Genomic DNA, 25,017 nt, shown 5'->3' on the forward strand with positions numbered 1-25,017 from the left:
AGAACTGTCACAGGACTTAAAGCCATACTTTTCTATCCTTTGAAGACGAGTAGCAGTGTGCTTCTTAACATTTAAGCTGAATGTAGGCCTAGAAAATGCATGCCTGTAGAAGGCCTATTTCTTCCCTTCCAGTTGAGTGGTGGCATGCTAATTGGCCTATTAGTTCCCTTCCAGTTGAGTGTTCAATGGTCACCACCATGTCATATTTCACATTTCAACAAACAGGCTCTGCCTCATTCCTCCTCACTCTTTGCTAATTATTTTCCCCCAGGCTACGGTCTCCTCTGTTCCCTGACTACTATGGGTCAGGGGGGACGAGAGATTGCAGTTGACGAGAGAGAGAGGGACTACCAAGCAACATGGGTATATGAGGTACTAAAACGTCTTTCTGGAGAGACCCATGTAAGTTGTTTTTTTTTCTTTTCTTTTTTTTTTTTAAACGCCTTTCTCTGACAATACAGTACATACTTTTTTAAAAGGTGCATTTATGTGCAGTAAAGTCAAGACACATCTTCGCAAAAACAGTCGGAAGTCGAGTCACACAAAGGACACCCACAGACGAAAACGACAAAAACAAATCAGTGAACTGCCATCTTGTGTCCTTGATGACGGTTCACTCACCCTCTTTGTCCTGTCTGCTGCATCTGCTTGGGCAATCCCACTGGAGTGTGCCGGGGGTCACGACCTCTGTCCCCAGCAGTGTGAAGTATGAATAGGAAGGCCTAACCTTTCACAGTGTCAGCTAATGAATCCACAGGAACTGTGCATGTGGTTGCTAATGCAGCTCTCAAACCAGTCAATATCTTCTCCACAGCCCCTCCTTATATTCCTCTCTGAGCCGTGTGGTGCACTTGTTTAATCAACCACACAGGCCCCCCACACACACACACACACACATACACCTCCCCCCTCATCATGTCCCCCCTGTGTGTATTAAGGCAGGACAGTCATCTAAAACGGTGTTTGTTTGTTGTTGTTTTTGAGGAAGCGAGCAGCAGCACTATTTTCTCCAGAGTGCCTGAATCCCAAGTTGAGCTTTCTTTAACAGAAATAGTGGAATAGTGTAGTCTCTGAGTCCAGCAGGCTCTCCTCTTCAGTTCCAAAGGGAACATAAAGGCTGACGTGTGCTCAACCCGTCAGGTTGATGTGCAGGGGATTTTAGAAAGGGCCGGGTGAGGGGGGGCGGCCTCATACAATCAAAAGAGTGACAGCTGGGGTTGCGATGGGCGATCGGGGGGAGGACAGTTATCTACAGAGCACTGCAGTGCTGGAGGGGTGGGGGTGACTGCCCCTACAGGCCCGCAGCCAAAGACCCAAGAGCAGGTGCCACTAGGGCCATCCACCCACCCTGATCTCCGCTTGGCCACGCCTCAACACTACACTTGCAGCTCTTTTTGGTTGGTGGAATATGCTGGGGTAAACAGCATGGGGCGGAGATGTTGTGATGGATGCGGTGCAGCACAAGAGTAGTGTGTGTGAGTGCTTCCTCCTCCTCCTCTTCCTCCTCCACTCTCACATGACCCACGTGACTGCCAGGGTATGTGTGTGTGTGTGTGTATATGTGTGTGTGTGTGTGTGTGTGTCTTGGGGGGGAGGGGTTACATCATTGCCACCGCTGGCCTTCAGCTGCCTCACATCTTGCTGAGTCAAAGCAGTCTTGACTTGCCAAACATCCGAACAACAACAAAAAACTAAACGAAAGAGATAGAAAGCAAACACAGACTGCATACGAGCAAAGATAATTCAAGTTGAGTTGACACCCCGGTCTGTAAAAAAAAACAAAAACAAAAAAAAACATGCTGCAGTGTGACTGGTTAGTGCTTTGTTTTTACACTGCGGGCAGCGTGGTGAAGGGATACTACATTACAGTACTACTCTCCCTCCCTGCACTGTGTGCCCGAAAGGCTCGTGGGGGCAGACAGCACGGCTAGTGGAGTTGCTGCCTGCCTGCGGCCTGGGTCCTAGTAACACACTGTCACGACACATTCACAGCCATGAGCGGCTCGCGCGTAACGAGAGGCAGCAGCAGAGCGAGCGTGGCTTACTCAGGGTCACCCCCAGGGGGCGTTGTTCTCATCGCTGGGAACAAGGGATGGGGAAGAAAAAAGAGAGAGTGAGAGTGGGAGAGGCAAATGGAGGGGAGGAAGAAAGAGGAAAGTCAGTAGAAAAATAAAAAAAATCATCTCAGTTGTCTCCAGAGGCATTTACCACCATATTAGACCTGGGTCAAATCCATATCTGCTGCATCTTGCGTCGAGATATCACGCATGACATATCTGGGTTATTTGGAGCCACTTTTAGAGTGCTGCCTGGAATACAACTGTATTTTCAAGGACTCATACCATCTTTAAACGTTGTGCCCCCACTTCCTTGACATTTGTCTCGTCATTGGATATGCATTTGACTCAGATCTACACCAAATTGCACTTTCCTTTAAAGCAGCAAGAATAAAATAGTTTGAACTGGCGCAGTTGTAGCCTTTGGGGTGGTTGAGGAGGTTTTGTGTCGGTCGGTCGGTCGGTCGGTCGGTCGGTCCGGTCGGTCGGTCGGTCCTGCGCGTCTTCGCTCTAGCTGGCGATGAGCCGAGCCAGACTGCCATGCACCTGGGCCTGCACCGGCCCGTAGTCCACCAGCTCCCCGTCCACTGTGATCGTCCCCTTGGCCGAGTAGGGCTCCAGGCGGAGCGCCCGCACCTTGGCGTGGACCAGGTGCGGGCAGCTGGCGTCCACATGGGCGCCCTTCTCCATGGCCAGGAAGAGGCGAAGCAGGGTGGCGCGCGAGATGCCCGCCTTGATGTAGAAGAGGTGGATGAGCCCGTCTTCCAGGGTGGAGTCGGGCGCCGCTTGCAGGTCCTCCGACAGGTGCGACTGGTACATGGCCAGGACCAGCACAAAGTCCTCCTCGGGCACCACCGTCCAGTCGCTGGGCACCGGCTGGTCCAGGGGCACCAGGAGGGAGTCCGGGGCCCGCCCACGGCCCAAGGCCGGGGCCAGAGGGGGCCTGTCCCGGCCCCGCTTGGCCTTGGAGGCGTTGTTGGAGTTGCAGTAGTTGTGGAAGGTGTGCGTGACATTCTGGCCAGGTGAGGCTCTCGAGGAGCGGCACACCAGGGACGAGCAGAAGCCGTGGGGGGAGGAGGAGGTGGGGTGGGGGTGCGTGTGGGCCGACGGCACCTCCGAGGTAGTAGAGGACGACGCGGGACACAGCGGTGTGTCTGTCGATGTGGACGCCGCCGCCGCCGCCTCTGCTGGCAGGTAGGCCAGCTTGCCCTGGTAGACGCGCAGCGACGCCAGGCGCACCAGCGTGCCCACGGTGAAGCGGGCGGCGCCCACGTGCCGGTACTTCTCGCTCTCGATGTCCACGTCGGCCACGAAGCCCCAGGCCAGCGACAGGAAGGAGAAGAGCCGCTGCGGCTGCGGCGCCGAGCCCAGGCACACGGACGTCAGGTCCAGCCGCGTCACCAGGCCCTTGCACAGCAGGAAGCCGCAGCTCACCAGCAGCTCCTCGCTGGACACCGGCTGTGACCTGTCAGGAGAGAGAGCGAGAGACGCCGTGAGCTGAAGCGCCGACCATGGAAGACAAAGGACACCGGCGGGCCCAGCTGGTGAGAGGGTGGAGAGGTCAGCAACACCCCCAGACACACACACACTTTACCCCCACCCCAAAAAGCCTTCTACCCCATATACCCCCCTCCCCTATCACCATCCCTAAATGTCACTCAGCCTCATCTGTCAGATCGGAGCACCAATTACGTCTGTGTCTACAGGGGGCTCAGATCCAGCTGTCATCACCATGCTTATGCTAATATTTGCACAGGGGCACGACCTCATCTGCTTTAGAGACAAACATGGAGCTGTTTTCTGTGATTGGTTGATCAGTTGAGCCTTTTCTATTTAAGGGTGGAATTCACCGAAGATTTAAGAATGTGTAAAAAACTGAGTAGCACTTAAGCCAATGTTCACATCAAATAGATCTGTCATGATCAGTGCAAACACATTGGCTCAACTAACTCAAATGTATTTTGAGTGCATCTGAGAACTGCATAACCCCCCTCCCCACCCCCAAAAAAAAACTCCCCCCAAAAAAAACAGCCATGGACACTCTGCCCCCTTTACTCCCCCCTACAGGGAGAGAACAAAACAGCCTCTGGATCCTTCCTCTCTTTGTGCATGGCTCCGAGCGCTCTGCTCGTGGGATTGTGCGAGCGAAACCCCCAGTGTGCCCCCACCCCTCTGGCCTGGCCCGCGCTGTTCCAGAGTGCTGCCGCAGTCCCTCCTGAATAACTGGGCATGTGCCCAAACATAAATAACATCACAATGATGGGCACCCTCTCTCTCTCTCTGTCTGTCTCTGTCTGTCTCCTCCCTCTCTCTCTCTCTCTCTCTCTCTCTGTCTGTCTCCTCCTTACCCCTCTATACAAGAGCGTCTTTGCCTTTTATTCCCCACCTCTCTCCCTACATCTCTCTCTCTCTCTTTCTTTTTTTCTCTGTCTCTCTTTTTCACACACACACTCTGTCTCTCTCATTCTCTCTCTCTCCCTTTCTCTCTCTTTCTTTCTTTCTGTCTCTCCATTTCTCTCTCTCTCCCTCACACACACTTTCTCTTTCTTTCTCTCTCTCTCTCTCTTTCCTTTCTTTCTCTCTCTCTCTTCCTTTCTCTCTCTCTCTCTCTCTCTCTCTTTCTCTTACCCTGCATAGTGATGGATGGAGGCGGCCAGTGCGTTCCCGGAGCCCCCTGGAAGGATCCCCAGTGGGGTCTGAATGGCCTCCTCCCAGTCCTCCCTCTCCATCAGGCCGTTCACTACCTGGGGACAGAGCAGACAGAACCACGTTAGACAACAAGAACAGAGCAGACACAAGGGGGCGCTGCCGAGGCCGTGAGACGAGCCCCGCCGGCCGCACTCGTCCCAAGGAGCCACTCGCTGTGACCCCTCATCACCCCTACGCACGCAGCCTTTCAAACAAACACTCGGCTGTGTGGTGACTCAGACTAAAAGCACAATGCATATCCGCAGGTACAGTATGTGTTGGAGTGGCTGATTAAGTCAGTTTGAAGGGCTGTTTCAAAAGTTTCCAGCGTCTCTGGTGTGCCAGACAAGGTCAAGCAAGTCCACAAAGCACAACACAAACTGCTGACTTCCATTTCTCCGCCTCCAGACTTCACCTCAGGGGAATATACCAAAGGCAACTAATCACACCACCAAGGACAGAGACACAGTAGTGGTGGGGATTTCTATTAGCTCACCTCAAACAGCAGGCCGTCTCCTGACATGATGACCAGGGCGTCCCACTTGGTCAGATCAGCCTCTCTCACCAGCTCCCGTGCGTGGTTCTGCCTCTCTACACAGGGGGGAGAGAAAATCATCCATCAATCACATAGGCAGTGACAGATTTCATTGGCCATGTCATATGAGAAGCCAGAACGCGGTAATAATTTAATTTGGCCAATGTATATAATCTATATGGCACCGGAGCCTGCTCAACAGCCCTGAAAGTCAACTGTGATTGGTTGGAGCACCTGTTCATTTGCAGTGCTGCGTGTTCAATGGAAATGGAGAGTTAATGAGAACGTTCAACATTATATTACACCATGTTCCACGTAATGTCCCATAATGTTTAACTTTATTAACTATGGCACTTGAGAGCTGTTTCAGAACACTAAAACGTCTGGGGTGCAGTTAAAGTTATGCCCTTCAGAACACATCATGAGTTCTATCTATCACAGTAAGTAAGTGTTAATCAGATCTAGGACACAATTCATTTTGTATAGTCGTTTTGTTGGAACTGTTTTAGTCAAATTGTTACTATTTATTTCACAACACACAGCAGGGTCTATGTCAAGACATTCCCATATCAAGTAACAAAATAGACTGAAACGGACACAAAGGTTTTGACTCAAATTGATACACCAAGCTCCTTGACTGAGTTGTCATGTGAGTAACATAGAACTTCTCAGAGTATAAACTTTGTTTCTTACAAATGTAACACTTAGAATATTTTTTGAGTGATGAGTGAATTGTACTCCTGCTGCCTGCCTGCCTCTAAGCCTCCCACGGTGCCTTCTATCCTCACTGCTGTTGGACATGTGTAATGTGAATGAGCTAATCTTAGATGAAACGCTGCGTGAGGTGAGGTGCACTCCAGCATTGCCTGGTATGTTCACCTGAGGTGATTTCAGGGAGGTGCAGTCCTGTCAAGTGGGCTTACTAAATAACCAGTAAGTAATCAGGGGCACACGGATGAGACTATTAGTCAGAGAGTAGAATGAGTGGAATTTCCCCATCTGCATGACTAGTTTCACTGGCCTTGAGCACATAACATCTTAAGCACTCTCAAAGTATGTGCCCACTCACTGTGAGGCAACACTAACTGAAACCAGAGCACTTGCTGTTTAGATCCTCCAGACTGTGTGTCAGTATATTACATGTATTTATCCATTTGTGTGTGTGTGTGTTAGTGTCTGTTTGTGATTGCATGTTGTTTTGTATAATTTTATGTGTGTATGTGTGTGCATTCCAACAGCGTAGTGGCAGTAGCCTGCAGTGGGCAGCAGCAGCAGCAGCAGCAGCCTGCAGTGGGCAGCAGCAGCAGCCTGCAGTGGGCAGGTCACTCCCCTCCCTCTGCTGCTGCCTCATCACATACCACTCTCACCCGGGTCCACACCACACTTCCCGTCAGAGCTAGAGCTAAGATTAGAACACACACACACACACACACACACACACACACACACATGCATACACACATGCATACATGCACACACGCATGTGCACACACACACATACACGCACATGCACACACACACGCACGCACATGCACACACACACACACACACTGCTGGCACAGGCATCTCACTCATACAGTACGGCCCAGTTTGTAATGTTCAAGAACGAGGGAAGTGCCAGAAAAGCTTATGCCAAAAAAACAGAGAAAGTTCAAAGCAAAACCACAATCCCATTATCCCAACAAAAACACAGACAGAGAACTGGTTTGATCACTCATAGGATGAACATTCTTGCTGTACTTCATGAAACTATGAAAAATGAATCTTTGTTCTTTGATCCATCCACTCAGCCTGTGGACGTACTCTGCCAGGTCTTTTCTCCCCTGATCACGCTGCCTAGCGTTTGCTACCCTCCCTCACTTGCACAAAAACGGCTGTCCTCTTCACGCTTCATGTTCACAAATTAATCTCGCTGAGCATCTCATGTCGGAGCTTTTGAGCGATGCCTGGGAAGATTCACTCACTTGACGGGGGGGGTGGGGGGGGGAGGCATTGTCCCTCCTCCGGGCTCCGGTTAGCACAGGCCTGTTAAACATGCTTAACCCCCACCCCCGGGGGAGGCATCTGATTACAGGCCTTTCTCTCTCTCTCTTCTCCCCTCTCCTCTCTCTCTCTCTCTTGGTGCCAGGCCCCCGGATCGATTCCCCCTTATCAGTCCAGTCACATCCCATCTGCCTATGCAGAGGCTCTGAAGCCGGTGATCCGAGACCAGCCAGAACAGAGGGAGGAGAGAGAGAGAAAGAGAGGGAAGAGAGAGAGAGATGCCAAGTGGACCTGACTTTCCAACACTTCTGTTTGGACCTCTGTCTCTCTCTGTCTCTGTTAACTCTTTTGTCTGTTTGGGTTTGCCCTGTTAGCTCTCCTGCCTGTGTGTCTGGGTCTGTCGCCTGTTAGCTCTCCTGTCTGTGTGTCTGGGTCTGTCGCCATGTTAGCTCTCCTGTCTGTGAGTCTGTAGTCAAATCAAGTTTCTTCCATCTAAGGCTGTTATCTAAGGTCAAGCCCTTTTTATCTTTTAACAATTTTGAAAAGGTGATTCATGCCTTCATTTCATCACGCCTTGACTATTCTAATGCCCTCTATGCTGGCGCTAGCTGCTCCTCCCTCGCCCACCTTCAGCTAGTCCAAAATGCAGCTGCTCGCCTCCTGACTAAAACGCGAAAGCAAAAGCACCAGTGCTTGCTGCCCTTCACTGGCTTCCTGTTTGTTTTAGGATTCATTTTAAAATTCTACTCTTTGTTTTTAAATCTTTAAATGGGCTTGCACCTACTTATCTGTTAAAACCACATGCTCCATCAAGGGCACTTAGGCCTGCTGTCCAAGGCCGCCTTGTAGTCCCACCATCAAGGTTAAAGAGCAGGGGAGATCGGGCTTTTGCAGTAATTGGCCCTAAACTATGGAATGAGCTCCCACTACATATAAGACCGGCTCCTTCTTTGCCTGCTTTTAAATCACATCTTAAAACTCCCTTTAAGCTTTTAACTCAGTATTAGTGCTTATTTGATCTATGTTATTTTCTATTTTGTACTGTTTGTCTTTTACATAACTTACTGATATGTTTGTTTGTACCACTCCCCCTGCTCTTGTGTGTTGATCTTTCATTATCTGTCTATCTGGTTTCTCCACTTTTTCTTATTGTACAGCACTTTGGTCAACTGGTGCTGTGTTTAAAGTGCTTTATAAATAAACATGACTTGACTTGGGTCTGTCGCCATGTTAGCTCTCCTGTCTGTGTGTCGCGTTTCCTCCATCTCACGTTGTTCCAATATTGCTTTTTCTTGTTTTTTTTTGTTTTGTTTTGTTTTTCTCTTCAAATTCCACCCCCCGCCTCTCCCTTGCTATCACTCCTCTCTGTATCTTTTTCTCTGTATCTCTTCCTTCCTTCTCCCCCTTTAAATATGAGTCTCTGCCTCTCACGCCCCCTCTCTTCCCCTCTCTCTCTCTCTCAGTGTCTGCAAGCACAAAGGTTGCTCCATGCTGTGCTCCGACCCAGTATTCTTTCACAGCCTCTCTCTCTCTCTCTCTCTCTCTCTCTCTCTCTCTCTCTCTCTCTCTCTGCAGTGGCTGTTGTGGCAGACTGTGGCGGCGCTCTGCAGTGTAGCGGCTCTCCAGGGCCGAGGTAACGTCCTGCAGGCCGGCCGGTCGGTTCAGTGCCTGCCAAGCGAGACATGCCAAGCAAGACATGCTCACACTCATAACTCATTACCTAGTGCCAGTCCACTCTGCTTTTTTTTGGTACTGGCAGAGAGAGAGAGAGAGAGAGAGAGAGAGAGAGAGGGATGAACAAAGGGGGGAGACACTGTAATAGAAAAGAGTATTAGTATGAGCGTGTGCGTGCGATCTCATGCTGGATGTGTGAGGCTTAACCTAAAGTGACACCTGAATACACACAAACCTCATACTGATGTTTATGCACACACACACACACACACACACACACACACACACACACACACACACACACACACACACACACACACACACACACACACACACACACACACACACACACACGTAATGGGAAAGCAGTCTTCCGGCAACCCTGAACAAAAGATACACCCGCCCTTCCTCCCTCTCTCCCCTGAGATGTGACTGCTGTCCCTCTCTGTGGTGGTGGGCTTACGTAATCCAAATGGCCGACCTGCGTCCCCAAACCAAATGCACTCTGACACCACAGAGCCGGCCTGCCAGCTCAGCCCAGAGAGACGCTGAAGTAAAGTGATGGATGGATTTTCCTCAGCACTGAGAATTTGAGAGAGGCCGGCTTTCTCTCTAGTGTTTGGGCCGATTCAGATTGACAGCTACAGAGAGCTGAGGTTGTTCTGGGGTTGTGCTTGGCACTCTTACAAGTCTCCCAGAGACTGACAGCAACAGAATAAAGGGGGGGCTCCATTACTGTCAGTAACACACAATATCTAATATTATATCGAAGTCCAGACTTCTTTCCCCTTTGAGCCAGTTGCTGCAGGCTCATGGAATTACCGTGGAAACCAAGCCCAAAATTCCCGTCCTCATGACAGCAAGCGGGTAACCAGATGGCCGGTGACTGTGTGCGCTGCAATTTTCATTTGTTTTTGGCATGTGTGTGTGTGTGTGTGTGTGCCTGCGTGCCTGCGTGCGTGTGTGTGATGTGTGTGTGTGGGTGCGTGTGTCATGCTGCTGGCGTATCATTATTAAGCTCTGTGTGTGTGTGTCTGTGTATGTTATGAACAGTGTATCTGTGTGTGTGTGTGTGTGTGTGTGTGTGTGTGTGTGTGTGTGTGTGTGTGTCTGTATCTGTGTGTGTGTGTGTGTGTATCTGTATCTGTGTGTGTGTGCGTGCATGAGTGTGATCGCTCAGTCTCCTGTGAGGGAGGATGCGGAGGGTCAGCACGGGGCCATGACGGACAGGCTGGGCTGAGCTGAGCGGAGGAGGAGGAGGAAGAGGAGGAAGAGGAGGAGGAGGATGGATTTAAGAGCGCTTGCTCAGCAACCCTGTCCAGTCAGCCTGCCCAGCCTGCTTGGGGAGGCCAGGGAGGGGCCCTCTGTGCCCCATGTACAGGACGTGCCCTCTCACGAGAGAGAGAGAGAGAGAGAATGAGAGAGAGGGGGGGGTGCTTGTGACTTATGAGCTCATGCTGCTGGCGTATCATTATTTAGTGATGTCCCCAAATGTGTCATGGATGGAGACATCATCTGGCCAGACAGCTGGTGTACAGTACAGTACCACCAACGCTCTGAGTGACCCAAGAAAAACACTGCAACTCTACAGTCCAGTGTGCAGCAGTAGTCTGACCAGTCAAGGCCTTGGATGCACTGTAGGCCTGCAGTATCTCATGCATGGGGCTCTGGAGGACAGAGAGACACCAGTGATGTTTACCAGCTGCACTACTGATTTTTTTTTACATTTTATACTTTGATACTTTGAAGTTGATAGTTTGGACATTGACACTGTTCTAGGTTGGCTCTCCTTGGCCGAGTTAAAGTACAACTTTGGCAAGACTTGTCTGACTTGTGAGACAACCACTTTGATAACAACATTCTGTCCTTTGAACCTCAGACGAAAGCTATCAAGTGTCAGTAACAACCCTCTGATGTTGAGAAACCCCTCGCCTGAGATTTCTCCAAAGGCACCATTTGAGCCCACTGATGCTCCTTCTGCCTAATAGTCCGCATTAAACAGTTACACAAGGAACATTAACTTAAATTGGCTGCAGAGACAGAGGGAAGTGGTCAAGCGACGGGCAGTGGCACTTAATGCCTTCACACTTTCAACCTCACAGCCAAAAGAAGCAGCGGTAATCACCCGTGTCTTTTCCCATTAGCGTCCCGCTAATGCTAACTGTCTGCTAGCCTCCAGCAGCCGGGCTTGCCTTGACAGGAAGCTCCCCCTGAGGCTGTGAGGCCCCGTTGGCTTTCAACAGATAGGGATTACTTTGGATGGGATCCAGGACCCCAGTTAGCGGAGAAACCACTCACACTGTAATCCAAGAGGGGAGAGTGAGAAGGGGGTGCATGGGCTTTCCCTTTCTGAGACAAAAACACACACTAAGCTCGGTGTGTGTGTGTCTGTGTATGTTATGAACAGTGTATCTGTGTGTGTGTGTGTGTGTGTGTGTGTGTGTGTGTGTGTGTGTGTGTGTGTGTGTGTGTGTATCTGTGTGTGTGTGTGTGCGTGCGTGCGTGCGTGCGTGTGTGTGTGTGTGTGTGTGTGTGTGTGTGTGTGTGTGTGTGTGTGTGTGTGTGTGTGTGTGAAAAGAGACAGAGAGAGTAGAGAATGTGTGCTCATATATAGTATGTATGTGCCTGAGTGTGAATTAGGCCTTGTGCGTGTTTCTTCTGTCAGATAACAGATTTAAAACTTCCTGTGGATTAGTCGTTTTTTGTCAAGTGAGAGTTTTCGGCTTGCCTGTGGGTACCCCCCCTCCCCTCCCTTTCTTCTTCCTTTTAAGCAAATGAAGCACTTCCCCGGCGAACTGACATTAAGAGGATTGCTAGCTAGAGAGGCCTCCTTTGTGACTGGCCGTCATCTGATACTGCAGTATTTTCAGCACCAGGAGAACAAGCTTGTATGCCCAGTAAAACACACACTGGGTGCACTGTGGGTGAAACAAGGTTACTAATAGAAGGATTGGATTTGGTGCTCATGGAATGCATCCATCAATGCTGTCAGTTTAACAAAGATGAGTCTGTTGGTATTTATCTGGGACAACAGGTGTGTGAGAGAGGTGTTTGTTGCTTTGTACCTGTGATGATAGGTGTGTGAGAGATGTGTTTGTTGCTTTGTACCAGGGATGAGTGTGTGAGAGATGAGTCTGTTGACTTATACCTGTGATGATAGGTGTGTGAGAGATGTGTTTGTTGTTGTGTACCTGGGATGACAGGTGTGTAAAAGATGTGTCTGTTGACTTGTACCTGTGATGACAGGTGTGTGAGAGATGTGTCTGTTGCCTTACCTGGGATGACAGGTGTGTGAGAGATATGTTTGTTTTTGTGTACCTGGGATGACAGGTGTGTGAAAGATGTGTTTGTTGCTTTGTACCTGGGATGACAGGTGTGTGAGAGATGTGTTTGTTGTTGTGTACCTGGGATGACAGGTGTGTGAGAAATGAGTTTGTTGCCTTGTACCTGTGATGATAGGTGTGTGAGAGATGTGTTTGTTGCTTTGTACCTGGGATGACAGGTGTGTGAGAGATGTGTTTGTTGTTGTGTACCTGTGACGACGAGAGTGTGTGAGAGATGTGTTTGTTGTTGTGTACCTGTGACGACGAGAGTGTGTGAGAGATGTGTTTGTTGTTGTGTACCTGTGACGACGAGAATGTGTGAGAAATGTGCTTGTTGCTTTGTACCTGTGATGACAGGTGTGTGAGAGATGTGTTTGTTGTTGTGTACCTGTGACAACGAGAGTGTGGGGGATGGAGGCCTCGTGCAGCATGCGCTGGACATGTCCAGTGAAGAGGGACAGCGCCTGGCCTTTACCGCTGTGGGGGTTCAGAAGCAGCAGCACCTTGCAGGGGCGACAGACCTCACTGTACACGACACCTGGAGATGGAGAGCACAGAGAGAAAGAGAGAGAGAGAGAAGAGAAGGAGAGAGGAGATGTAAGAAGAGGTATAAAAATCCTCCACTGGTGGGTCAGCCACAAAAATCCTTGATTGCTAACTTACTTGCTACTCAGCTTTAAACCTATCTGGTATAACACTTCCAATTCTTTTCCAAAGTTTCTACCAAAAACAAAAACAAAGGCTTAAAAGGCTTATTTGGAATACAACTGCATCATCAGTTTTTGGCTTTTTAACTATTTTTGTCTTATCTCACTTTATTTTATCAGTAGTAGTATTTACCTTTAGTATTGACTTATTGTTATCATTTTTAAAATGAGTCTCTTTCTGTCATTTTTGTACTTTTCTGAGTATCTCTGTAATGTTCTGTCTAGTCTTTTTTTTAATGTACAGCTCTGGTCAAAATCAGCATCAGTACTTTTCACGCAAACGATCATTTACATGTATAGTCACCTCAGTAAAACAACCCTTCTTATCATTTGGCCAAACAAAAGCTTTGATATGGTGGCTGGAACAGTCTATCTCCAATGGCCCTAGTGAATAGACCCATATAAAGCTTAATTGGCAGTTTTGGTCATGACACACCACCACATCTCTTGAGTAAACACACACATAGCAATTTCAGTACGGTCAGGAAGCCTCCTATTTGTAAACACAAGGACACACTACAGTGGGGGAAAAGAGAATGGGTTCACTGGTGAATATGTGTGTGTGAGTGTGTGAGTGTGTGTGTGTGGAGTGGACTACTGTTTTCCCCAATGCAGTGGGACCCAGCGATTCTAGAGCGCTATGTTCTAAGATATTTTATGGGAACTACCCCATGTTGCCTTTCTTCCCCCCGAGTCTCCTCAGATGGGCGCTGTCTGGGGTGAGGCTCGGCAGGAAATGAAGGGAGGGTTTGCCGCCTCACCACAGGTTTGTGCCGCCGCCTTCGCGAGCCTTGAGCCACGTCCCTAATGGTGCAATAGTCCCTAAATAGTTCAGGCCCTTCCTCTGTGTCCCTCCTCATGATGCTACTGAATAGAAAACATCTGTGAGACGTCGCAACAGTGCTTATTTTTTTGGTCAGGACCCGAGCAATTTTTCAGTGGTTGAGCCAGATTGGCTCCACTGAGAGCTGCAGAGAAGGAGAGCTGGCCAGTGGAACATGGCAGAGTGGCACCAAAGCTGGCACCAGGCTGGCACCCGGGCGCTGCCTGCAGGGCTGCCAGCGCTTACAGGGATCCTCTTGTATGATGAGGAGCTTGGCTCTCACTTTCAAACAACACTCACCATGAGTGTGTTAACCAACCACACAACACAACAAGAGATAAAGCACACACACACACACACAGGCATTCAAAAAGACATGTACACACTTGCCCCTTCAACACATACACATACAAAAGACATATACATACTGTACATACAAATAACAAATTCACACATACAAATATACACACACACATTCACACAACAGAAACCTGTACAAACATACGCAAATTCCAGTACCCCTTCCAAACCTTCATGCCCATTCAGCTTAGAGATTAGTATAGAACAATTTTGAAACAGGAAACAGCAGATTGGCTGTGACCCCATCCCCTTATCAGGCCTGTGTAAACTAAAATGTGAGGTGAATACAGTGTACTATCTGTGTCTCTAGAATTCTACATCACTCATTGTTATTTCTCTGCTCCACAATGAGCCCTTTGTTAGAACAGGGCCATGGCAGCACTTCTAGAATACTGTGACTAAATGATGCTAGATGGTGCTGTTTGTTCTGTAGTCATGTTCCCCCTCCCTCTCTCCCTCCCTCCCTCCCTCCCTCTCTTTCTCTCTCTCCTCCACTTTCCCTAAAACCATTTCCACAAACCCAGAGCTCTACAAAGATCTGTGTCCCACACAATCATGTTTCCGAGCATGTTCACTGGTGGCTAGCGATGTATGAATAGACTGTTTGCCCCTAGAAGGTCACGGGAGAGGCTTTCATCACATCCTGTGGTGAGATGTGTTGGTGTACGTGAGTGTGCACATCTGTGTGTGTGTGTGTGTGTCTGTCTGTCTGTGTGTGTGTGCATGCATCCACGTACGCTCACATTTTAATTTTTCCCCTCCTCTAACCACACACTGCAGCTGCTAACAGCAGTGCACAGTACAACACAAAGACACCTCCAGTTTCAACACCAAAAGACAATCCTTGAGCTTTTACCTTCTCTATAAAGATGCTGCGCTAAGACAAGACCATTACACACCCACTATCCTCGTTGCTCTGGTCAGCTTAACAGCCAGTAAAGGGGTTGGGGGGGGGGGTCGGCAACTTGCCTAAACAGCTCTGAAGATAAACAACAATTGCATCCAGCATCCAGGGCCATTACGGCTGAGTCTCCCCGACAGCAGCAAAACAAGACGACTGGGCACAAATGCTGCTTACGCCGCACGGTAAATAATGAGCGAACGCAAGCGTGGCTTAATGAAATCTCATCAGCACGCCGCGCTCTCACTTAGCTAAAGGTCACAGCAGAGCACTGGGATTCACGGGAGGAGATGGGGGGTTAAGGGGGACAAATCTGAAAGGAAGGATGAGTTCTTTTTATTGTTGTTGTGTTGTGCTAGTTGTTGTTGTGTTGTTTATCTGCCCTCCTTCGTGTCAGTTTGTTTTTTTTCCCTGCGTTCAGCAATTTTGCCAGCTTAGATTAGTGGAGTGTTAAGAGAGGGGTTGTTTATTTATTAACAACATCTCTGTTTTCCTTCAAAGACAGATCTCCCTGTGGGCCAAACATTAAGGCACCGACGTATGCCAAATCACGCAAACGACGCCCTGTGTGGATATGTGGCGACACAGACAGGATCTACTGTTCGAGTTACGCAACAAGGCAACATCAATAAGAAATCACCACTGAATGGCAAGAGATCAAAGTCTGGATCACACTCTAACGGTTTTCTGACCTCGTTTCTGGAGAAGTGTTCCTCTAACTGTTCCTCTTTTTCAGAAATGAGGCTTTGACCTCGAGCCTTTGTCATCTCACTCATGAGCGGAGTGCCAAGCTCTTTATGTAGGCTGTGTGGACACAGAGGAGGCTAGAAGGGAGGACACGGCAGTGTCCCTCTGCATTTTGAAATAGCTCAATGAGAGTAACAAGTCAAGTCGTTTCTGCAGGATGGGGAGGAATGTTTGAGTGTGTGTGTGGAAGGGTTCATCTCTCCTGGCTAATATGACATCCCCTTCTTCATAATGCTGACCCGGACAGGGATGGCTGGACAGGGAGGTCTGTGTGTGTGTTTGTGTGTGTGTGTGTGTGTTTGTGTGTGTGAGTGTGTGGGGATGGGGGGGAAATATATGTATGAGGGGTTCTTTAATCCTAGTCAGTATGCTACTCTGGAATGCATTGGACAATGAGTACAACTCCATTGGATATTCCTCCCCACTGTCCTTCACATGAGGATGCCCTTGGTCTGTCCTTCACATGAAGATGAATGAGAGCATGGAGGTTTCAGCGAACTTCAGCTGACTTGCAGCCAGCATTCAATAGAAATAGCTATTATTACAATAAATAGCAGTGGCGCCACTTCATATGGACATCTAAGATCTAACATCTAAGCTGTCTGCTTGGCCAATTTGCACACAAGGAAACACAGGTTTACAGTACACTTCAGATATCTTCAGATTCTTATTTTCTTATCCTTGGGCATTTATCATTTGGTTTTTATACTTTATAGTCTTTTAATTTAAGTTTATGCTTTGTTTTACCTCTTTAAACTATCTTTTTAAATCTGTTTTATTCTATTTTACGTTATTTAACTGTATTCATGGAGTCTTGCACACCTGTCTATGTATCTTCAAGGCATATTGTTTCTGCCTTCCCTGCTCTAACTTGTAAAGCACTTTGGGTCAACTGTTGTTTGTTTCAATGTGCTATACAAATAAAATGAGTGTGAGGAATTAGACAACTCCATTGGATATTCAAAACTGTCCTTCTCCATCAGATGCCCTTGGCCTGTCCTTCACATGCTGGTCTCACAACAAAAACAAAACCCAGCTTCAGGCATCTTTGTTTATATACGTACGTGTGTTCTGAATGACTACCGCACGTGGTCCTGTATACATACAGACTCTTGGTCTATGTGCGAACCCTGTGTGATGTAGAAACTAGGAGATTGGCTTATCAAGGCTGCCGCCCTAAAAACAAGCCATTAAACCTTAGGTAAGGACCAACCTGCATTTTTTCCATCTGTGCTGGAGCCAATGACTAAAGAAACACTCAGAGCGCCTTATCAGAGAAAGTGAGATAGCAAAAGAGAGATAGAGAGAGAGAGATAGAGAGAGCTTCATCCATCCATAAAACCGGATACGTCAGGTAACCTAGATAATGACTTCTAGGCCAAAGTGCCTCTGGGATCCCAATAACCAGCTAAGTCATGCTTTCTCAGTGGCATCAATATTTCATGTTGCCATCGATGGCCCTGCCTCTCTGTGTGAATGAGTTGTGGCGGAGCTCGGAGGAGCGTTGCAACCTGACCAGCCTCCATTAGGGAAGGAAAGCCCAAGTCAGTGGAAGGGTGAGTTAATGTATGTATTGTATGTAAGTCCACAGCCACAACGCTATGAATAAACGCCAGGGTCTGTGTTCAGCCCTTTTTTTTGTCAATTGTCAACATTTATCTTTAACATTTTATCTTAAGAGAAGCCAGTGGGGAAGTGAAAGAGATCAAATTTGTCCAACCACAAAACCCTAGACTCACACATGTGTGCTTAAAATGGAAAACTACAGTAGAGGTGTGACTGTATGCCCACACCAAAAAAACGACACAGAGCTGCCATCATCCACACGCCAACCCCTTGCTCATCTTTCAAACCCTTTTCAATTAGTGATCTGCACCTGCTGACTGCCACAGCACTCCCTCACCACCTGAGCTGCCTCCTGAATACTTGAGGCCTTGGCTCCCTCTCCACTTGCCTCCTGGCCAGCCCAGATTGGATGCGTCCACTACCCTGGGGCATGTCTCCTCTCTCTCACTGGAGAAAGGGTGTGTGTGTTTGTGTGTATGTGTGTGTGTCGATCCACCACAGAAGAAAAGCACACCCCTGCAGCAAAGGATGACTTACACAGTGTCTCCTGATCCCATGAGCATACAGTAGGGGCTGCTCTCTCACTCTCCTCCTATTCTCTCTCTCTTTCTTTTCTCTTTCTCCTATATTCTCTCTTTCATCTCTCTGTCCAGGTATTCCTCACTTACAGTGTGCTTTACATATGAGTCTCTGTGTGAGTGTGTTCTATTTGATCGGAGGGGTGCTGTCACTGTAAAGGAGAATGTCATGAGCACCATAGAGATAAGCAAACACCAGATCACTACCTCACGAATACTGGATCTCATCTCTCTCTCTCTCTCTCTCTCTCTCTCTCTCTCTCTCTCTGTGAATTCTCACTCAACCCTTTTCTGTCTGTGCTCCAGTGTCTTGCTCACTTAACATTGTGCTTTACATAGTGGTGCTGCTACTGAGGATGTCATGAGCACCTCAGAGATAAGATGACACCAGATCACTACCTCATCAATACTGGATCTCATCTCTCTCTCTCTCTCTCTCTGATCTTTATCTCTCTCTCTCTCTCTCTCTATGTGCTCTCACTCAGATATCTCTCTCTCTGATCTTTATCTCTCTCTCTCTCTCTCTCTATGTGCTCTCACTCAGATATCTCTCTCTCTCTCTGATCTTTATCTCTCTCTCTCTCTATTTCTCTCTCTCTCTCTCTGAGCTCTCACTCAGATATCTCTCCCTGTCTTGCTATGATTTCACTTTCTGTACACCAGATGCGACTAGGCCACAGGTCCCACGTCAGTCTGGTTGGATCTGAACAAGCTTCAGTTCTGTGAATGTGGGTCTGTGAGGACAAATGACGTAAAGTGTGGACAGACGATCATGTGGATTTCCTGTGGAAATGGAATGGAACTGGACAATGGTGAAAATACCTGAATGAGTAAAAACCAGAGTCAGAAAGAAAGTGAAAGAGTAAAAGTAAGAGAGAGAGAACGAAAGAAAGAGAGCACCCATTGGAGGGATGTCCCCCATGCTGTCTCTGTCTTGAGTAGTTCCCTTTGTGAGTTCTCTCATTCTCTCAGGTGACAGTGAGGAGCCCACATCTGATAGATCTGATACTCACAGGAAGTTCAACCTCCTCACACACAACAAGAGAGGCGGGCAGCCGCCTGCGGACTAAAATAGCACTGTAGTTCGTTATACTGTATTTTATCCCACAGACAGACCCTCTGCTGCTACTGCATTGAAGTCTGACTAATGAGGAAGAAATACAGAACAGAAATTCTGTATCCGTCACACAGATAAACACCCACAGACACCCACAAATGCATGTGCTTTAAACTACTACAGCCAGCCTCTCTTGAAGTTACACAATCAGCATATGTTCAATTAGTAGCGCATGCGTTCAGTTAGTGGGTGTTTAGTTTGGTGGTGTTGAAGACAGGTACACCATCAACATGAAACCCAGCTAGCTGCCTTTCTACTGTGTGAGTGAGTGAGTGGCCGGGGTCTGTTAGAGGAGAGGATGAGGCACCTGCCAGAACATCATCAAGCCCATCCCAGAGAGCAGAGCAGAGCAGCCGCACAGCACAGCACAGCACAGCACAGCACAGCAGCAGCACAGCACAGCACAGCAGCAGCACAGCACAGCCGTCCCGAGGGACGGAGGAGATGGAGATTGACGGAGGGAAAAGAACGAGGGAGGGAGGGAGGGAGAGAAAGAGGCAGAGAAGAGACTAATGCTTATGTTCTACTGCTGGAGCACACACACACACACACACGCGTGCACACACACACACACACACACACAGACATACATGCACATTCACATACTTAATGGCATTCCGCCCCATCTTGGCTGAGTGCTGCTGTGTATGATAAACACTTATGAGCCTTGACAACAGAGGCTCACACAACACAAAAAGCACACGAGATTATAAACCTCCAGCACATAAAATACTTAAGTGTTGACTTAGCGTGGACAGACTTCTTTGTTATCCCTTCAAACACACACGCATACGCAACACACACACACACACACACGGAGTGTTTAAATCCTCTGGAGGCCTTGTGGGGAACAGAGCACAATGGCTGACTGAGTCCAGCTCTCATCTCTCTCCCTCTGGCTGTTCACAGCCTCTCATTTACCTGCCCATTGATTTCCTCATTATCTCTTTTGCCTGAGCTCATAGGACGCCCGGGACCACACTTCGCACAGGTGCGTGCGTGATTGTATGTGTGTTTACCCGGAGTGCATGTGTGTGTGTGTGTGTGTGCGTGTGAGTGAGTGTGTGTGTGTGTTTGTATCTGTGTATCCACAGTGCATATGTGTGTGTCTGTGTATGTGTTTATATTTGTTTACCCGTGGTCTGTGTGTATGTCTGTGTATGTGTTTATATTTGTTTACCCGTGGTGCTTATGTGTGTCTGTGTATGTGTTTATATTTGTTTACCCGTGGTGCATATGTGTGTGTGTGTGTATTTGTATCTGTGTAACTGCATGCATGCATAATGTGTGTGTGTGTGTGTGTTTGTGTGAGTGAACCCCACCATGGGCCAAAGAAAAGAACCCAGACATAACACTGCACGTTAAACTAACTCAAAAGCCTTACTGAAAGTGAGTGAGCCCCTCTTTATAACGAGCAGATGGCACCACATCTGGGAGTGGAAACATGACCCTGAGCGCATTTCTAGCATTTTTGTGAAAATTAAACTCTTTATTCCTCTCACGCTAAAAGGGAGGGAAACTGTAGCTACAACTCATCTGAGCGGGCAGGAAGTCTGCTGCTAGTAGCCACAAACCTCTTTCTCTCTCTCTCCCTCTCTCTCTCTTTCTTTTGACCACTTGAAGGTTGAGTGCAGTCAGACTGCTTTGCATAATCATTTATCATTTGACTTGAATGGCAGATTGCCAGACGGCAATAAATAGCATCTCGTAGCCGCCATATCCGTCTGAAGGCTGCAGCTTTGCAGGAGTAGTAGACCTGGCCTTCACCTCGACAAACTCTCTACACTCAGCTCCAGTCAGCTCCAGTCTCCTGTGAGAATCTCCTCTCCTCCGTCACCCACGTTCTGAGTAACTCAAGTCACTTCCTTCGGCATTGCAGCAGCCACCCAACGTCCAGTCATCAGGGCTGGGGGAGAAAATGCATGTCCATCGATTTCCAGTGGTCCAAGAGGAGCCAACATAAATATCACTGGAAGGCCTGCAGGGTGGGTGGCTGGGTGTGTGTGTGTGTGGCTGGGGTATTAATACCCTCCACCCTTTTTAATAGCCTCCACCCTTTTTCATAGCCTCTCATAACTCACCACACTGATGCTCTGTGTGCATATTCTGCATATAGGAGCCTGGCTGAGGAGCCTGATACATTAATAATACCAGCACAGCAGAATGACCTGCTTTCTGCCTCCCGTGAGCAGCGTGGAGCAGAGAAACAGCCACTCTGTGCTGTAAGGATGGACGCAACTCAGTACAGTACAGTACAGTACAGTACAGTACAGTGGCATGTCCATGGCTAGCAGGCAGCGTTTTGAATTATTAGTCATTTGCAGTCGCTGTGGCGGAGCTGATCGTATCTAGAACTTTCTGAAGCGAGGAGAATATAAAAGTGTGCAGTGTGCTAATAATAGCCAGCATAGTTGAACCACCTTGGAGTGGAGCGAGAGAAAGAACACTAGAGCCTATTTATTACTTGGCAGCATTTTGATTTAATTGAATTTGTATCAAGTGGTCATTATGATAAATTATGGTCATTATGGAGAAACGTAAAACGTAATAATACTGGATCTTTCTGGGGTGTGAAGATTGAGGCGTAGATAGCATACCTGAGTTGAGTGTGAGTCGTTTTCTTCCATACTCCTGAGGTCATTATTGAGATGACCTTCATGACCTTTCGTAACCTAAATCCCATGCAGAGCAGAGCACAGCTTCTCATCTGAACTTTCAGAATGATTGTTATTCCGAGGCTGCTTCAGAGCTCTGAACAGATAACAGCAGTTTGCTGCTATTTTAAAGCACATATAATCCAGAGGAGAGATGAGAGAAGACACAGGGGACATTACCACAGAAAACTAAAACCCTAAACGAGGGAGCGAGCGTGTTTTGCACCGGGGAACGCTGCGCTTTGTTGGACGTGGAATGGGCTTTGTGTGTTTTTTTTATCTCACGCACAGAGTTCATGAATGAATGCAGTGCGCAGATAAAAATACTCTATTTGCATCCCGTTCCCCACTACGATGTCTTTGATGGCGGCGCACACGCAGGGCTATACTTGGCACTGTGCGCTTGAAGTTGGGCTTGCAATCCAGGCGTAACCACTGCTGTTTGGGAAAGACAGTTTCAGATGATGCCTCAGCCTCACACAAGGAGACTTTCCTTGAAGGCCCTATCCCCTTGCTGTTGCATCTCTGATTGGTCTGGTTGGCTTTGACACACTCTGGCTGACTCCACTACACACACACATACACAGTGCACACAGTCACACACGTACACAGTGCACACAGTCACACACAAATACAAAACACAAACACTTTCTGCACCTCTGTGAGTTTATATCAAGCCCTACATTAGCTTGTCCTCAAACTTGTGATTTGAGTTTTCAACACGTTAAGGCAGAGGTCATTGCTGGCGCAGAAGAAGCCCTTCTGCTCTCGTCCTCTGAGTGGCTAAATTTGAGACTGTGTTTGGAGACAGTGATGCAGTTGTGTTCCAGAAAGACAAGCTTGTGAAGTCTCATCCAAGATGGCCACTGAGGGAAAAACCTCAAATCTCAACCTTCGCAGACTAAATGTAACATTCTGTTTAGCTTTCTCCCCACAGCAATCTGGGTAAACAACTCCTCTCGGCCTGAGCTCACATCTACGGCACAATCGAGCGGCTGAATGACCCACTGTGAAAGCACCGTCTTTTAGACAGCCGGACGGCCGGGATGGAGATCACATGACCCTTCCCATCGCTATAAGACCTCGTGGCTGAGGCGCGCTGTGGAATGCGGGTAGGAAGTGATGGACATCCAACCAAGCCAAACCAAAGACTGGGAGACTGTTATAAAAGACTGCACTGGTCAGCTTCCTTGGGTCAGACTATGTGTCCCATATGTGAGAAACTGAGTGAGAGAAACCTTGTGACCTTGTTAGAACTTCTTGTGGTTTGAAATGCAACATCAGAATGTCAGTCTCTTAGATGACAATGACTACAACAGTGTGTGTTGTGTAGAGCTATATGATTCATAGTGAAATGAATGTGCAATAAGGTTTCCATTGCTGTCATAAAAGTTTTTAGACTCTGAACCTGTAACCATCAGCTCTTACTTCACAAGACAGGTCACACATCTAGTGTAGCAACATACATTTGAATTGCTTCCTTTCTGGAAATTGCTTGCTTACATTGAAAATGTGCATTGTTATGAATATGTAAAACCTCTATGTTTTCTCTAACCCCTCTTTCAAGTAAATATTTAATTTCCTCTTGATGCTTTGATGGATAGTCCAAGCTCCTTTGACTTCAATTCTTCAAGATAGAAAGGGGATGCGCCCTGCTGTTGTCAACGCGTAACTAAGACATGGCAACGGAGCTGCATTCCCGTAATGCAAGGTGGTTGCTTTCAGACGGTTAAATCCAAACCACGTCTACAGGCTGGAGCAGTTTAATCGCAAATGTTCAGTCATGCGCAACATGGTGCGCTTTCACGCTACACGCAAGACGGAAAAGACTGCAGTTTTCTTGTCTCTTCTAGACGATCAAATATGTTGCTGCAAACTCTTTTTCACCTTTGTGTGAGTCATTTAGTCTCTTCTGAGATAGACACTTAAGCCCGTATAATGTCATTCTATCTCCAAATGTAACTCTCTGTATTGACTTTCCAATTAGTTTTTCATTTGTTACTGAAACATGGAAAGGTTATCATGAATTAGCCATGACTATAATGTATTAACTCTCAGTTGTATATGTGGGTCCAAAAAACTAGGCTAATAGAATGAGACGAGGTTTACTTTCTCACCATTTCGCTGAGGCCGTTGATGCGCGGACCCTTCACTGATGGCTCGAGCCCATCGCTGAGCCTCCTCCAGGTTCAAGTGAGGGTCCAAGCCCGACGCGACCCGAAAGCACTGTTCTGTCCGTTGTCGTGCTACCCCAGAGCTCATCCAGCGCTTCTTAAACGGGTAAAAGTAGGCAGAAAAATACGCTCCCACATCAGTGTTATCATCTGGTTTAAACGCCCGACATCCAACACAGTCCCGCAAGTTGAAGACCACCTTGCTCCGTCCTGCAGGTGCCGAGGTGATCTTTTGGACAGTAAGATCCCTCTCTGTAAGGCTCACTGCATACCTGACCTTTCGGCTGGCCTTGGTCGTGAATTCTCCATACAACTGGATCTGACTAATGCCGTTGCGATAGGACAGGTTCGGTTCGTCTCTCTTTTCATCCATCCTCTCTGGAGGTCGGAGACCGGGCGCGATCCGCAGCCCGGCTTGCGGATGTTTGAGCGGCACACACACATACACAGGCTGTGTAGGTAGGCGAACTAGCGAGGAACAGACTGCGTCTGTCTGTCTGACACTTTCAACTGCGGCAGAAACCGGAGTTCCGCGCTGGACTGTTTTGAAACCTAAGGGAAGGACGTGCCACGTCTCTCCCTAGTGACGGAAATTGGTAAAGCCGCGGCAGTAGCCTATTGTCTTTATCTCCAGGGCAACTTGGTGAAATGGTTGTAGAAAGAGGAAAGAGGATAATTGTCATGTCAGTTAGTATGGAAAATTACCAAAATAAATAAGAGAAAATTGGCTCGATATATTTACTGTAGTAGCGTCTGTGGAGAACGCATTACATCACACAGGCTAGGCCCCTCAACTCTTTTTTTGTTTTACTTTTTACTATTTTAGTTTGCTAGCGTCGTTTTAGAAGAATAAACACTTTCATCTTGTGATGAATATCCACAGACTCAGCGGAAGTAATTACACACACTTGAATCAGAGAAGTGAGGTCTCAAGAGAATTGGGCATCACGTAATATCCTCGTGCGCCACTGTTACTCCACAGTGGGCTCCATCTGGTTCAGGGGAGACTCGGTGGTTGCGTAAAACTGCTATATAAATCTTCTTAGAGAAACGGAAATAGTAAAAGTCCCTATATTGGCCATATTTAATTTAACACATGCATTTTTATAACTACTTGTGTTAACAGCTTT

At 47.9% G+C, this 25,017-nt stretch overlaps 1 protein-coding gene across 1 annotated transcript; it reads right to left on the reverse strand.

Annotated features, from left to right (window-relative positions):
* Nucleotides 1–2,495: 2,495 nt before the first annotated feature.
* LOC125296992 (sphingosine kinase 1-like) lies at nucleotides 2,496–24,356 on the reverse strand. Its single transcript, XM_048247117.1, has 5 exons — nucleotides 23,831–24,356; nucleotides 12,649–12,798; nucleotides 5,242–5,336; nucleotides 4,686–4,801; nucleotides 2,496–3,522 (listed from the first exon to the last, which is right to left on the reverse strand). Exons 1-5 carry the CDS (start codon nucleotides 24,258–24,260, stop codon nucleotides 2,568–2,570), a joined length of 1,746 nt encoding a protein of 581 aa, XP_048103074.1. The 5' UTR covers nucleotides 24,261–24,356; the 3' UTR covers nucleotides 2,496–2,567.
* Nucleotides 24,357–25,017: the final 661 nt, after the last annotated feature.

The sequence above is a fragment of the Alosa alosa genome, chromosome 7 (genome assembly GCF_017589495.1).
Source record: "Alosa alosa isolate M-15738 ecotype Scorff River chromosome 7, AALO_Geno_1.1, whole genome shotgun sequence".
NCBI lineage: Eukaryota > Metazoa > Chordata > Actinopteri > Clupeiformes > Clupeidae > Alosa > Alosa alosa.